General features: G+C 46.5%; 2 protein-coding genes across 3 annotated transcripts in view; one reads left to right on the top strand and one right to left on the bottom strand.

The window, feature by feature from the left end:
- NUP58 (nucleoporin 58) overlaps positions 1-5,518 on the bottom strand; it is a 31,020-nt gene extending 25,502 nt beyond the window's left edge. Inside the window, exons 1-4 of one of the 2 annotated variants that reach the window (XM_072134322.1) lie at positions 5,278-5,518; positions 3,159-3,298; positions 1,488-1,625; positions 184-330 (exon numbers count right to left, since the gene is read on the bottom strand). In XM_072134322.1, coding sequence (XP_071990423.1) covers positions 184-330; positions 1,488-1,625; positions 3,159-3,298; positions 5,278-5,390 — 538 coding nt within the window. In that variant the 5' untranslated portion in view covers positions 5,391-5,518. The remainder of the gene's footprint in view (positions 1-183; positions 331-1,487; positions 1,626-3,158; positions 3,299-5,277) is intronic. The other variant, XM_072134323.1, reaches the window with a different exon arrangement.
- Positions 5,519-9,825: 4,307 nt separating this feature from the next.
- The window catches only part of MTMR6 (myotubularin related protein 6), a 37,361-nt gene continuing 30,891 nt past the window's right edge, over positions 9,826-16,295 (top strand). Inside the window, exon 1 of the mRNA XM_072134321.1 lies at positions 9,826-9,977. Coding sequence (XP_071990422.1) covers positions 9,954-9,977 — 24 coding nt within the window. The 5' untranslated portion in view covers positions 9,826-9,953. The remainder of the gene's footprint in view (positions 9,978-16,295) is intronic.

Below are 16,295 nucleotides of genomic sequence, written 5' to 3'. Positions count from 1 at the left end.
TTACTCTCTGTGATACTAACAAGCCGTGCACCTTCGTGACCACGGTCAGATTTCTGTGCACTGGTAGTAAACATAGAAGCTTTCTATAGAACGAAAGCAAGCAGAAATCTAAAACATTAATTTTCTGAAATGGGAATAACCCTTAAATGTTATAATATATAACATAATTTAGGAAACAATTACCTGTAGATACTGCACTTGCATTCTGAAATGGTGATGCGGTCAGCCCCGGCAAGGTTCCCAGCGACAGACCAGTCGTCGATGCAGAAGTAGTAGCAGCCGCTGCAACAGCAGGTGTGGTAGTACCCAAATTCAATGAAAAACCAGTTCCTTTAAGGAGAGTAAATAAAATTATTCAAAGAATGATATTTCATTGGTAATCATAATTACGGGTGGTTATGCTGCATTCTAGAGCAGAATTCTTTTTCACGTGACATCAAATGTACTTGAGAAAATGCAAAGCATAATCAGGGTAGAGAAACTATAGTCAAACAATGTGAAGCCACTCTTGTTTTCGGCCCGCTCCTGGATTTGGTTACAGCAGTCATTGCTACAGCTCCCCGCATCATTAGTATTAATAATTCATATTAATTGATCATTTAGATACTCAAGACGTTGTGATATAGGTGAAGAATTCATGGGATAAAATCACTGACTTGTGCTAGGTAACTAGGTAGTTGTACATGGAAATAGTATCACAAGACTTTGATGGAATTCAGGTGTTTATGTTAATGTATTTGATGACTTTACTACAGTATATTAATTGATATTAATTGTTGATATTATATTTTTTTATTAACGATAAATGTAAAATTCTTGTTTATGTTAAAATAAAACATCCCCTGAAAATAAGACCTAGTGCCTCTTGAGGAGCAAAAATTAATATAAAGACAGAGTGTTATTTTCAGGGAAACACAGTATTATCCACAAGGGCATTTGAGAAGAGTATGCAAATGTGAACTGCAAATAGGTTTTGCCTTAAATGCCGCAAAAAATCTGGCACAGGCCTCTGAAAACAGAAATCCACTGAAACTAATGGTCTTGCACATGTCGATCTGCTACCATTTATGTAAAAGTTTCTGAGAAATCATTGAAGCGTATTAAAACAACAATAATTAAAGCAGTTGCTTCATTAATGATATTTAACCCTTAGCCAAAGAATAGGAAATAAATATCAGATGGAGAAGGAGGGAGTTCTCTGTTATACACCCTGCAATCAGTAGAACAGCGGAAATCAATGGAGCAAAGGAAGCTCCATTGACATCTATGGGATTTCCTGATCAGCATGCAGCACAGCAGAACCCCACAAGTCCCTGTGCTCCGCAGCATATAAAGGGAATTGGCAGTCCCCTATCCTGCCAGTTGCAGAGGTCTAACAGTCAAGACTCCCCAAGTGTTTTATATTTATCCCTTAACCACAGGATAAATATCATTGACCACACAACCCCCATAAGCTCCATTAGCTGCAACAAAGGCTTCTCCCTTACCTGTCGCTGGGGTAGATGAGAGGGAAAACCCTGTAGTTGAGGTAGTTGCAGCAGGTAGAGAAAAAGGAGTAGCAGATCCGGCTGGTTTACCAAAATTAAAGCTAAAGCCAGTTGTTGCTGTCGTGGTTGTTGCTGGAGCTGTAATTCAAAGATCAAAATAAATTGATATGGAATGTAATTACCATATATACTCGAGTATAAGCCGACCCGAGTATAAGCCGAGACCCCTAATTTCAACACAAAAAACTGGGGAAACCTATTGACTCGAGTATAAGCCGAGGGTGGGAAATGCATAGGTTACAGCCTCCCAGTATATAGTCTGCCAGCCCCTGTAGCATACAGCCTGCCCAACCCCTGTAGCATACAGCCTGCCCAACCCCTGTAGCATACAGCCTGCCCAACCCCTGTAGCATACAGCCTGCCCAACCCCTGTAGCATACAGCCTGCCCAACCCCTGTAGCATACAGCCTGCCCAACCCCTGTAGCATACAGCCTGCCCAACCCCTGTAGCATACAGCCTGCCCAACCCCTGTAGCATACAGCCTGCCCAACCCCTGTAGCATACAGCCTGCCCAACCCCTGTAGCATACAGCCTGCCCAACCCCTGTAGCATACAGCCTGCCCAACCCCTGTAGCATACAGCCTGCCCAACCCCTGTAGCATACAGCCTGCCCAACCCCTGTAGCATACAGCCTGCCCAACCCCTGTAGCATACAGCCTGCCCAACCCCTGTAGCATACAGCCTGCCCAGCCCCTGTAGCATACAGCCTGCCCAGCCCCTGTAGCATACAGCCTGCCCAGCCCCTGTAGCATACAGCCTGCCCAGCCCCTGTAGCATACAGCCTGCCCAGCCCCTGTAGCATACAGCCTGCCCAGCCCCTGTAGCATACAGCCTGCCCAGCCCCTGTAGCATACAGCCTGCCCAGCCCCTGTAGCATACAGCCTGCCCAGCCCCTGTAGCATACAGCCTGCCCAGCCCCTGTAGCATACAGCCTGCCCAGCCCCTGTAGCATACAGCCTGCCCAGCCCCTGTAGCATACAGCCTGCCCAGCCCCTGTAGCATACAGCCTGCCCAGCCCCTGTAGTAGGAAAAAAAATAACACTGTACTCATCTTTCCAACGGCCCCCATAGGTCCTCTACTGTCAGACAGAAGAGGACCTACAGGTGATGTCAGAAAGGTGAGTTTTGTCTTTATGTTTTTAGTTGACTCGAGTATAAGCCGAGTTAGGGTTTTTGAGCACAAATTTTGAGCTGAAAAACTAGGCTTATACTCGAGTATATAAGGTATAATATATGTAATGCACATGTAAAGTATATTGTAATACAACCACCTGAGCAGAGGGGGTTGGAGTGTTTTAAACTACAGTAACACAAACAACACTGGCTGAAATGTGTTGGAATTATATCCAATGGAGTTGGTATCACATACCCTGGGAGTTGCTGCTGATTAACATTGTGATTTTAGCTTACTTGTCAGCAGATCACTGGGGATGTATACAAAGGGCAATGATCTGGCACCCTTTAGAAATCACTGTCCTACATTATAGAGCCCTAACCTCTCACACATAATGCAGAATAAAGCTGACCACACAGCCCAAAGTTCTATACAGGAAACAAACTAGAATCTTATGTTGATGTAACGACCATCATGAGACAATGATAAACGTCACCTGTATTTGTCAGGCCTAATGTAAATCCAGTGGCGGGCTTCGCTCCAAAGAGATTTCCAGCTACACCTGTTGTAGATTGTTGTGCAGTGGTTGTTGCTGGAGTTGCTGTAGCTCCAAAACCAAATGATGTCCCAGTGTTACTGCAAGAAATAGTAACGATAAACACTAAGAAATGGAAAATGGCACCAGATTAGATTGTTAAGGCGAGAACGTAATCAGGAATGTCATTTTAAGCTGGTGACAGGTCCCAATAACCTATGCGGATGTTAAAATTGGGTTTATCAGCTTTCTGAATCATTTCAGTAGTTTATACTAGTTTGATATACATTACCTGGCTCCATGCCAGCAGCATGTGCCGAGTCCCCAGGGAGGGGCAGCTGGAGCCTGTGTCTCCTCATGCATTCTTCCGCTCCTCCACACAATACCCCTTCCACCCCTGCCTGCTCAATGCACATGACAATGTACTCGGCTCCTTTTGATGTATAACATTCTCATCGTCTATGACTATAGGTCAGAAACCCGTAAGATGATGCTTTTTCCTGCACTTATGTGTTAATACCTGTAACTTGCTGTGTCACCATGTATGAATAAAGGATTCAAGATTTCCAGTGAATCAAAAAGCCGACCTCATTTGTTCTGAAGATTATGTTTGCTTGGGAGAAGAGAAGTATTCTCAGAGGATCGTGCACCTGGAGTTTTGAGCAGGTTTGTTTTTTGTGTATTCACACACAACAGTGACTGTATAATATGCTGCCAGCAGATAGGACACTATGTACAATCTGCTCAGCTCCTCCTGCTCTATAACATGCTGCCTGCAGATAGGACGCTATGTACAATCTGCTCAGCTCCTCCTGCTCTATAACATGCTGCCTGCAGATAGGACGCTGTGTACAATCTGCTCAGCTCCTCCTGCTCTATAACATGCTGCCTGCAGATAGGACGCTGTGTACAATCTGCTCAGCTCCTCCTGCTCTATAACATGCTGCCTGCAGATAGGACGCTGTGTACAATCTGCTCAGCTCCTCTTGCTCTATAACATGCTGCCTGCAGATAGGACGCTGTGTACAATCTGCTCAGCTCCTCTTGCTCTATAACATGCTGCCTGCAGATAGGACGCTGTGTACAATCTGCTCAGCTCCTCTTGCTCTATAACATGCTGCCTGCAGATAGGACGCTGTGTACAATCTGCTCAGCTCCTCTTGCTCTATAACATGCTGCCTGCAGATAGGACGCTGTGTACAATCTGCTCAGCTCCTCTTGCTCTATAACATGCTGCCTGCAGATAGGACGCTGTGTACAATCTGCTCAGCTCCTCTTGCTCTATAACATGCTGCCTGCAGATAGGACGCTGTGTACAATCTGCTCAGCTCCTCTTGCTCTATAACATGCTGCCTGCAGATAGGACGCTATGTACAATCTGCTCAGCTCCTCCTGCTCTATAACATGCTTCCTGCAGATAGTAACAACTTTCCTTGTAAATGATACATTGCAAAGAAGCAAAAACCCAAACTGCTCCTTTTGTTAGGTCTACTGGGTTCGGGCCAACAACATAAAATGACCCAAACATGTTCCTTCATTTCAGCAGCACTGGGTTTGGGCCAGTAACTCTGGCTAGCACATGAACCGAACCTGACATTGTTAAAGTGCCAATAGGTTGGGATCACATCATTACTTATAACTTCTGCTGCAGAAGCTAAACACTGACGGCAATTCATTGATGGAAGCATGTGAGGACTGCTGCAGCCAATCAGTGTCCTCGCTGGCCCCCACCCGGATAGCAGGCACAAGATTTCCATTTACCATCAGTTCTAATTTCCCACTGATGTCCATGACAGAAGAGCACAATGGAAAGCTGCAATAAAAGCAGTAATGTCCCGGCGTTAAAGGGGTTGTGCTAAGTTGTGGCCTCAGTTTCATTGAAGTGAAAGAAACAATGATGCAATACCAAGCACTGCCACAATACCATGTACAGCGCTGTGCTGAGAAAGGTGTCAATATTCCACGTCCATCAAGCTGGAACACCCCTGTAAGAGGTGGCATATTTATTACACATGGAGCAATACAGACGGCAGCAGACCTGACTGCTGACAGGCCCCTGTCATGTGCTCCCGCCTCTCACCTCGCTGCGGGGGTTCCTCCAAAGGAAAATGGCGCGGCCGCCGCAGTTGCAGGATTGAGGGTGGTGGTAGAGGCTCCCCCCGCCGCCGCCCCGAAACTAAACCCGCCAGACATCTCTATCCCGGAGACGTCTTCCCACCGTGCAAGAGCTGCACCGGAAGCCAAGCGACAGCAAACGCGTCTCGGAGCCTGAGAGACAGGCGCGGGGTGATGACGTCACAGCCGGCGCCATTGCTACGGGCCTGACAGGAGTGTGACGTCACAGCCGGCGACGGGTTTTTTTTGCCGCGCAAATCGTTCTCTGATAAACACGGTGGGCGGGGCGATGACGTAACACACTATCCAAGCGGCCGCTCATATAGTGTAATGTACTAGACCTGGCTGCCGGCTCCATAACACTCTAGTAGCTGATGTGTACAGCGATGGAATGACACCCCCCTCACCCACCAGGACATTATTACCTTTTACCCCCTTATGGGCACAGCCATTTTTGAGTTTCCGCATTTTATTATATACTAAAGGGGCTGGCTATACACTACAGGAGCTGGCAAGCTATATACTAGAGGGGGCTGGCTATATACTACAGGAGCTGGCAGGCTATAAACTACAGGGGGCTGGCAGGCTATAAACTACAGGGGGACTGGCAGGCTATAAACTACAGGGGGGCTGGCAGGCTATAGACTACATGGGACTGGCAGGCTATACACTACAGGGGTTTGCAGGCTGTATACTACAGGGGGGCTGGATGGCTATGTACTACAGGGGGCTGGCAGGCTGTACACTACAGGGGTTTGGCAGGCTATATACTACAGGGGACTGGAAGGCTATGTACTACAGGGGGCTGGCAGGCTATATACTACAGGGGGCTGGCTGGCTGTATACTACAGGGGGGCTGGCAGGCTATATACTACAGGGGGCTGGCAGACTATATACTACAGGGGGGCTGGCAGGCTAAATACTATAGGGGCTGGCAGGCTATATACTACAGGGGGCAGGCAGGCTATATACTACAAGGTGCTGGCAGGCTATATACTATAGGGGCTGGCAGGCTATATACTACAGGGGGCAGGCTATATACTACAGAGGGCAGGCTATTTACTACAGGGGGCTGTCAGGCTATATACTAGAGTCTGGCAGGCTATATACTACAGGGGCTGGCTAGCTATATACTACAACGGGCTGGCTATAGACTACAGGGGACTGGCAGGCTATATACTACAGGGGGCTGGCTAGCTATAGACTACAGGGGGCTGGCTAGCTATAGACTACAGGGGGCTGGCAGGCTATATACTACAGGGGGCTGGCTATATACTACAGGGGGGCTGGATGGCTATGTACTACAGGGGGCTGGGCAGGCTGTACACTACAGGGGTTTGGCAGGCTATATACTACAGGGGACTGGAAGGCTATATACTACAGGGGGCTGGCAGGCTATATACTACAGGGGGCTGGCAGGCTATAAACTACAGGGGGTCTGGCAGGCTATAGACTACAGGGGTTTGCAGGCTGTATACTACAGGGGGGCTGGATGGCTATGTACTACAGGGGGCTGGCAGGCTGTACACTACAGGGGTTTGGCAGGCTACATACTACAGGGGACTGGAAGGCTATATACTACAGGGGGCTGGCTAGCTATATACTACAAGGGCAGGCTGGCTATATACTACAGGGGCTGGGCAGGCTATATACTGGGGGGGCTGTGACCAATGCATTTCCCACCCTCAGCTTATACTCGAGTCATTAGGTTTTCCCAGTTTTTTGTGTAAACATTTATTCATGCCCCATCCAACTGGCTCCGCCTACAAGGCATGCAGAGCGTCAGTGACGTCACTGGCTCTCTCTCTCTTTCTGCAAATTTTGTCCCTAGTGTTGTTCATGCACATGTGTGATATTTGCAGAGAGAGCTGGGGACGTCTTTGCCCATACATTTTCAGTAGGATAGAGATCAGGGCTTTGTGGTGGTCCCTCCAAAGCATTGACTTTGTGACCAGTTTGGTAGTCGCTTCAGGGGCATTCTCCATTTGGAAGCCCCATTTATGCCCAAGCTTTAACTTCCTGGCTGATGTATTAAGATGTTACTTCAGTATTTGCCACATTGCGGCACATTTACTAAGGGTCCTCACACTGCATTTCTGCCAGGTTTCCCGACTATATCCAATTTGCGCCGCATTTAACAGGGGTTTTTGGCGCATGCGATCGGATTTTGGCACAATAGCGCCGACTTTCATGTGGCACAAATCGGGGGCATGGTCGTCGGACAACCCGTCTGATTCGGACTAAGCGCGGGATTTAAAATTCAAATTGTGTCACAAGACAATGCACTTACATGCACCGGGAAGAAGAAGGTGAACTCCGGTGGACCTCAGCGAGGAAGCGACACATGCAGGATATTGGGCGCACGATCTTAGTGAATCGCACCGAACTTCATCCTCGGCGGACCGTCCGGATCGGGGATTGCGACAGAACTGGGTAAGTAAATCTGCCCCATTATGTTCTTTCCTCCTGATGCATCTATTTTGTGAAGTGCCCTTGTCCCTCCACGACATGATTCTGCCATCCCTGTGTTTCACAATTGGGATGGTGTTCTCAGGTTTGTAAGCTTCTCCTTTTAACTCCAAATTTAACCATGGGCATTATGGCCAAAAAGTAAAATTTCGTTTCATCAGACCACAGGAGAAGCCTCCAAAAATTGAGCTCTTTGTTCCTGTGGTTGATTTGATAACATTAATCAGTCTTTTTATGATTCTTTTGGAGGGATGGTTTCTTCCTATAGTGGCCTTTCAGACCATGTGGATACAGGACTTGTATCACTGTGGATAATGTCACACTTTTACCAGCATACGTCAGCATCTTCTCAATGTCTTTTGCTTTTGTTCTTGGGTTGAAATGCACATTTCAGACCAGCACACGTTCATCTCTGGGACACAGAACTCGTGAGTGGTATGATGACTGGTCAATCCCATCTTGTATGTACTTGTGTACAATTGTTTGTACAGATGAATGAAGCACCTTCAGGTATCTGAAGCAACCAAGGATGAACCAGACTTGTGCAAGTCCACAATTCTCTTCTTGATATCTTGGCTCTTTTCTTTAGATTTTCCCATGATGTTACACAATGAAGTAGTGCCTTCAGGTGTGCCTTCAAATACAACCACAGTAGTGTCTTTAAAGGGAACCTGTAACCAGGAGACCCCTTTTTAGAACCCCCTGTCCCAATAGAGCAATGTACATAGACTGACAAACAGTTTTAGTATGAAAAATCGGTTTTATAGAAAAAAAGATAAGTTATATATTACCTTAAAGTGACATGTGCTCTGTGACTAGTCAATTCTCCCCCTGGGAGGGGCTGAAGAGAAGTAGTTCCCCCTCCCCTCAGAAAATCGCTCCCCAGTGTGTGTTTTTCAAACGTATAATACCTCTCCTCTCCCGCCCATTAGTCCAAATTTTCACGTCCTCTGCCTCGCCCCCCCCCCCCCCCGCAGACGTCACCCATCCATGTCCTACCCGCTGTCTGCAACTCTTGCTGACCGCATCAGGCCTTCTCGTACCTGCGCAGTCAGCATCTTTCGGACCTTGTGTGCACGGACATGCGCAGATGAAGTGGCGCCAGCTGCAAGGTACCCGCATTCATCTGCGCATGCACCAGCACCACACTACGCTGCCGTGTAGGAGTCGCTACATACTTTGCGTAGCTCGCTGTCTAGGCTCCCTGTTCCCACTCAGTCAGCATAGTGTGGCATATGCGCAGATGAAAGATGATGTGCCAAAAAATCGGAAGCTTCCAAAAACATGACATCATTATATTGGCTGTCACGGTGCGGCATAGGGTGCGGTCACATGTGGTGCCTGCGTTGCGTTGAGTGCCCAGAGGAGGACCTTGGCGGAACACATATGCGTTTCCGAGGAAGCGCATAAGATCAGTAACCAGCACTTGGTGTCTTGTATTTTTTAAATGGAAACTCATATGTGATCAGGCTGAGGCCCACCCCAAGCGCTTGCGTTGCGTTTGTAATTGCAATGCAAGCGCCACCTGTGACCACACCGTGAGTGTGTGTAAACTTTTGGCTTTGCCAAAAGAAATAAAAATAACTTTCAGACTCTCTCTCTCTCGCTTATTATTCCGGCATTTGGTAACTCTAAATAATTTTGGTAATTGTAATTGACCTACAATGGGAAAGGTTTATTCAGATTTCAGCTGTATGTCTGAATTGACACTTTTGCCACCCTTAAAAATCCGAATCAAAAATGATAAAAAGTTTGTAGTGTCCCCAAAGTGGTATCAGTGAAAACGACGGCTCATCCTATTAAAAAAATGACGTCTTTCACAGCTCCATATTCTGAAAGATTATAGTTATTATCAGAATATGATAATACAGCAATTATATTTTTTTTTAAACATTTTAATTTCTTGTAATGTTGCTATATACTGTACATGTTGTACCACCTTGATCCAAAGAATAAAGGGGAGTTGTCTTTTGGGTAGGAGCTCCATGTGTTGGGCTGTTTTTCAGCTGGTGAGATGGCAGTATGATATGTGACCAGGCGGTGGCGCTGGTATACCGTTGTAGCGCCGCCGTTGCAGCAGAGCCTGTGTGTCATCCCCATAGCAGGAAGTGCAGAGCAGCAGGAAGCCAGGAGGGAGCCGGCCCATGGTGCATCTCATACCGGGGCCCAGACATGGAGCACATCAGGACCACCAAGGTACAGGGATGGGGCAGGATGCCTGTGTTATGTATGGGTGGCATTGGGTGCTCAGGGGGCAGCAGTCATGGTGTTTGTAGGTAGGTAGGGCTCAGTGTTGTTACAGTGTCAGCCCTGGATACTAAGTATCATGTTACAGATACAATGTACATCATCCTCACTGTCTATAATATTATAACCAGGCGGCTCCTTCCTATGACGGTCCTTATCATCAGGGTCACTATGATGACCCAATGACTATGGCTGCATTATAATCATATCAATAACATTACAAGCAAAGGTATTGATGGATGATCTCATGCAGAGGATACAGGAATGGGATATTTACATGTACACACCCAGAATCGTATCTACGCAGAATATAAAGTGGTCAGAAATCCTGCGCTGAGATCCCATAGAGAGGGTCCAGTGAATTTCAATGGAGTTTTTTCTACACTAGGGATATCCACAGTAATGTCAGTGATGCCATGAGCTTGAAGACTGTTCCTCTGTGTTTGCGGGATACATTCCCATGCGACAAAAGATACCCAGGCGTTCAATGAGGTTTGTCTACAGTAGAAGTGTCTAGATTGCTGGAGGTCCGACTATGGATCAAGAAAACAGAGCCCTGGGTGCTCCATGTGAATAGATCGGAGGGCGCTAAAGTTAAAGTGATGACCATTCAGGCTACGTACACATGAACATTGTTTTCCTCCAACGTTTTCTTCATTGATGTCCCACCGACACATTAATTTGAATGGATACATGAATGTGGAGGGTGTGGAAAACTCAGAGCAGGTCCGAATCCTGCCAGTGTCTGTGGCTCGGCCCTTCCTATAAAAGTAAATAAGAAAGTGGAAAATATGGATGCAGCGCACATGTCATCCACGTGAGGTCTGTATAGGTATACAGGTAACAGAATGTGCGACCCTCAAGAGGTTGGGACAAGCTTTTGTCAGACTTCAGGGTTGTTTTTGTGAATTTGCAAAAATGGATTAGACGTTAGAGATGAGGGAATAGCCATGGCTAGTAACAAGGGGCGTCAATTTGCCGGATCAACTGAACTGCAACTATGGGTTTGCTCATCTCTTTTAGACATGAATGACATGGACCGTTTTTGTGGACATAAAGCCAATAAGCCCCCTTTCAGGGTTTGGTTAGTGAAAAACTGACATTTTGGTCAGTTTTCAGTCAGAGTTTGCTCAGTGTCTCAGTTTTTCACGCACATTTTCTTGGTGTTTTCAATGCATTTTTTTATGTACAGATAACGCACCTGAAAAGGACTCTGGATTGGGGTCTATCTTTTCTATGGCAATTGATCATTGAAAAACGCATTGCACTTGCATGTGTCTCAGAGTGCAATGCGTTTTTGATGCATCTCCATAGACTTGTATGGTGCGTTTTTAAAAAACAAAAAAACCATTGATTACAATGGGTCAGAGTGCAATGCAAGTTCTGCGCATCAAAAGCATGCGCAGAACGTGAAAGGGGCCTCAGGGATTACAAATGGAGCATGGATCCATTATTTGCGCCCCCAGAACAGCACATGTTCTTGTGCAGGAAGGCTTATCCTGGGATCCCATCAGGCACTTATCTTCTATCCTGAATATTTGGAGTTACCTTATATGTTTAACACATGTGGGTCCTGCTTCTAGCACCTACATGTGATAAATAAGGGTCCCCAATTGATCTGATCACTGGCAGTCGCCTGAATACATGCAGAGTAGAAACATTGAAGGGATTAAAATGGTTGTCCTGATTTTAAACAAAAGTATATAACTAGTCGGGAGGAGCAGACTAAAAGAACAAAAAAAGAACTTCTACTTACCTTGGTGAGCGCACCTGTTGTCCATCGCCACCTCTGGTCAGGCACTTTGATCCGACAACTTGGGGTCGCCGGCTACAGCATTGAATCTAACGCTATGTCCAACGCGCTGCAGTGGTCGGGTGGGTGTGCCTGTATGCAAACAGATGCACGGCACTGACAGGAGATGACACAGGACAACAGGAGCACCCGCAAAGGATGTATAAGTTCTTAAACACTTCTAAGAGAACTTTTCACATGACTGTCGCCGGTCCATGAATCACAGGCCATGCAGTTTCATGGTGCCGAAGATGGGGAACGTCGTAGCTATATATGATACAAGGAGCCCCTTCTTCCCAGCAGCGCTGACACTGTAATCATGATCTCAATACAGCATGGAAGCAGGGGCTCCTTGTATCGTATATCACTATGAGTCCCTTCCTCTGCACTGACCTGATAAAAAGGACTCTGCACAGACTGTGATTGATGGAATAATCACGTACAGATATTGGAGGGGAAATGAAGTGTTCATGGGAGATTGAAATGGGTGTGATCGGTAACCAGCACCCAGTGTCTTGTATTGTTTAAGACACTGGTTACTGATCGCATGCATTTCACTGGAAACACATATGCGATTAGGATGATGCCAGCTCCCAGCGATAGCATTGTGTTAGTAACCGCAACTCTAGTACCAGCCGTGAAAACGCTCTCGTATTTGTTATCCATGGCCTCCTTTCTTCTAAAACCCACTTATAATGAGCCTAAAGGGCTCTGGGGGTGTTGCCATAGCCTTTCCATGCTGTAGCTTCACAGGCTATAAGGGCCTTGCACACGGACATTTGTTTCCGGCCCTGTGCTACATGTACCATAACATTTTTATGCGGATAGCACGTGGCTGCATTCACTTCCATGGGCAATACGGTAATTTGTTTGAATGGCCGACTGCCCACTAAACTGTGTCAAAGTCGGGTGTCTTCCTTTTGAGAGGGAAACGGTGAGGTGTCCCCCTCCCTCCTGCACTTGGTCGTATGTTATGAACGTGTGAGCACATGGTGGTTTGCAAGCAGCCTGAGGCACGTTACACATGGCATTAACGCATCAGTTTTGTAGACACAATGTTCACAGCAATGTAATTCAGCAAACCCACTATCTCACTTTTCCCCCTGCTCCATCTAACTGTGCTCCTGCATAGGGTAACAGCCATTGAAGCTACCACACACAGAAGGGCTCTGGTAATGCCTTCCAGAGCCATTCTGGCTCATTAGCATTATTTTAAAAGTTGATTTTAAAAGGAAGGAGGCCATAACAAAGTCACGGTGCCTGGATCTATGAGTAAGTGTCCCTGGATTATCATCATTTTGATGGTAGATTTCCTTTAAAGGAGCTGTTCTCTTTCAAATCTATGCCACACATGTCCGCAGGCAATGCATGGTATTGCAATTTGTTTCTGTTAAAGTAATTGGGCTGAGCTGTAATACCATGCCTAGTCTGCAGACAGGTGTGGCGCTGTGCAGCCATATTTTTCAACCTATGATACCCTTTAAGGCCATGTTCACACATTGGCCCAGATAAAGGAAAACCAATTTGCCTTGCATTATCTTTGTGCAAGTTGCGCCACATTGTTTAATGTAGTCACGTGCTCTTAATTGATCCGGTCACTTTTGAGGATGTGACACAGTTGCACCTGGTTTTTTTCTTGGTGCACTTTGCTTCATGCTGTTGCGACAGAATTGTGTCGGATTTTAGACATAAATGTGGCGCAAACTAAGAACCCGCACCACCATGAGCCTTTAGATGCACAGTTTTCAAAAGTTTCAGACCAAATGCAACAGCGACACAATTGTGGCGCAAACACGCAATAAAGACACATGAAAACTTGGACAAAAAACTGGCGCAGACTCAATAATATATCTGGGCCGTTGTGTTCGTGTTGTGGGTGGGGGGTGGTCATTGGGTCACACACTGCCCTGACTTCTTAGTCGCCGGCTATGAGTTACTCATCTTCCTCTTGTATGGTTATAGCAGTCACCACATCTGTTGTTGGCCAACACTTCCGTTTCAGACACAGACTCGCTGCTCTCTATGTTGTAATCTCTGATGAATGTCCTCATTGTGATCCGGGAGTAAATACCAGGAACTAATCGGATGAAGACTGGTCATGTTCTGTTGTGTTGTGGATTGGAGCGCCGTGAACCCGATACGGAGGTGACAGGGGACAATGATCTACATAGTGTGACCATATATGAGATGTACATTCACAGATGTAGTTGCTCCGAATGTTATTGTCTTCTGTGCTGTGCAGAGGGGAAATATTTTATTGTAGAATAGTGTTTAAAGGATTACACCCAGAGGTCGCACTAACATTTTTCCAGAAGGGTAATAATACTCCTCTCACAATTTTTGAGGAGTATTTTTAACCGAGGAAGAGTACGAAATTTTCATTAATAAATATATAACTCGCAGGTGTATATATAGGGGCAAATTTACTTACCCGGTCCATTCGCGTTCCAGCGGCGGCTTCTCTGAAGAGCGTTCGGGTCTTCCGGCGATTCATCAAGGTCCTGCGCCCGATGTCCACCAGGTGGCACTGCTGCGCCGATGTCCGCCGAGATGCCCGGGAGTTCATCGTCTTCATCGTGGTGCATGTGAGTATGGGCCGTGCGACCATTTTTTTTTTTAAAATACGGCGGTTTTTCCGAATTCGTCGGGTTACCGTTCGGCCACGCCCCCCGATTTCCGTCGCGTGCATGCCAGAGCCGATGTGCCACAATCCGTTCGCGTGCGCCAAAATCCCGGGGCAATTCAGGGGAAATCGGCGCAAATCGGAAATATTCGGGTAACACGTCGGGAAAACGCGAATCGGGCCCTTAGTAAATGACCCCCATAGTGTTACGAGACGTCTATTAATTCAAGGAAAAAGTTACAGCTCCTGTTTTCTGTGCTTAAAAGTGTTTTCCCATAAATTCAAGTTAGGCCTTATCCACGGGACAGGGCCCAATTTGAATTCTTGGCAAAAACCCCTTTAGGGCGCATTCACACAATGCGTTGCGTCACGTTTTTTATAGATTTTTGACGCATTCCAAAGGCTTCACATGTTGAATGTGCATCGTGTGAATTCGCCCTTGAATAGCAAGTATGTATTGCACAAGTGGTGCACAACATTTTTGTGGCGTCTTCACACATGGGGGCAGATTTACTTACCCGGTCCGTTCGCGATCCAGCGGCGCGTTCTCTGCACTGGATTCGGGTCCGGCCGGGATTCATCAAAGCAGTTCCTCCGACGTCCACCAGGTGGCGCTGCTGCGCTGAAGTCCGCTGGAATGCCTCGAAATACACCGGCCTATCCAGGATGAAGGTGAGTGAAATTTTCGCGACACAATTTTTTTTTTAAATGCGGCGGTTTTTCCGAATACGTCGGGTTTTCGTTCGGCCACGCCCCCCGATTTCCGTCGCGTGCATACCGGCGCTGATGCGCCAAATTCCGATCGCGTGCGCCAAAAACCCGGGGCAATTTAGGTACAATCGGCGCAAATCGGAAATATTCGGGTAACACGTCGGAAAAACGCGAATCGGGCCCTTAGTAAATGACCCCCATGGTGTTTTCAGAACAGCTGAGAAGAGATTTGCATAATTACATTGCAGTCAACATAGTGTTAACAAAACGCATGCATCAAGGCAATTTTTTTGTGATTGTAAACTAAATGTTGACAGCAATGTAATTAGGCAAATCTCTTATAAGCTCTTTTGATGCGTTTGAAAACGCATGTAATAACCTCACCCTTAGGCTACATTCACACTACCATATGGGGGAGGTATGTACGGCAGCAAGTTTGCGGCTGTACATATGTCCCCAATAGACGGCAGTGGCCGCACGGAGCCAGACCGCTCCGTACACGGGAAAAAGACATGTCTTTCCTTGTGTTATGGCTTGTACCCAATTCATTTCAATAGAGAGGGGAGGGGTCACCCCTTCCTCCTCTCCATGGCACCAAATGCATGACTGCCCGGCTACGGCCTGGCGGGCATACGTTTGTGTGAATGCAGCCTTAGGGCGCATTTAAAAGTTGCGTTTTGACTTGCGTTTTCATTGCATTTGAAACACATTACAACAGCTGAGGAGAGGTGATTTGCCTAATTACATCACTGTTAACATTTACAAAACGCATCGCTTAGCGTTAAACGTAAACACTAATGTAATTATTCAAAGTACCTCTCACCAGCAGTTGTAATGCGTTTCAAACGCAATGAAAACGCAACCAAAAACGCAACGTGTGAAAGCGCCCTCATTGTCTAAAGAGCGGACTGTGGCTGATGGCGGCCCCCAGTCCAGTCTGGGGCTGATGCTGCTGAATTTTTATTTAATTTATTTTCTGGAGTTTGGGAACATAATTTTTTTTTTTTTTACAGGGGCACATTTAGAAATGGAACACATAATATAGTTAAATATAGACCACAGATAACAGGGATCTAATGGTAAGAGCCCATTGGATCACTGTCATCAGTGATCTGTATACAGAGACATGCAGAGAGGATGC

This window comes from Engystomops pustulosus, chromosome 2, assembly GCF_040894005.1.
Source record: "Engystomops pustulosus chromosome 2, aEngPut4.maternal, whole genome shotgun sequence".
Classification (NCBI taxonomy): domain Eukaryota; kingdom Metazoa; phylum Chordata; class Amphibia; order Anura; family Leptodactylidae; genus Engystomops; species Engystomops pustulosus.
Note: the sequence above shows the minus strand (reverse complement) of the source record. Positions and strands in the feature narration are given on the sequence as shown.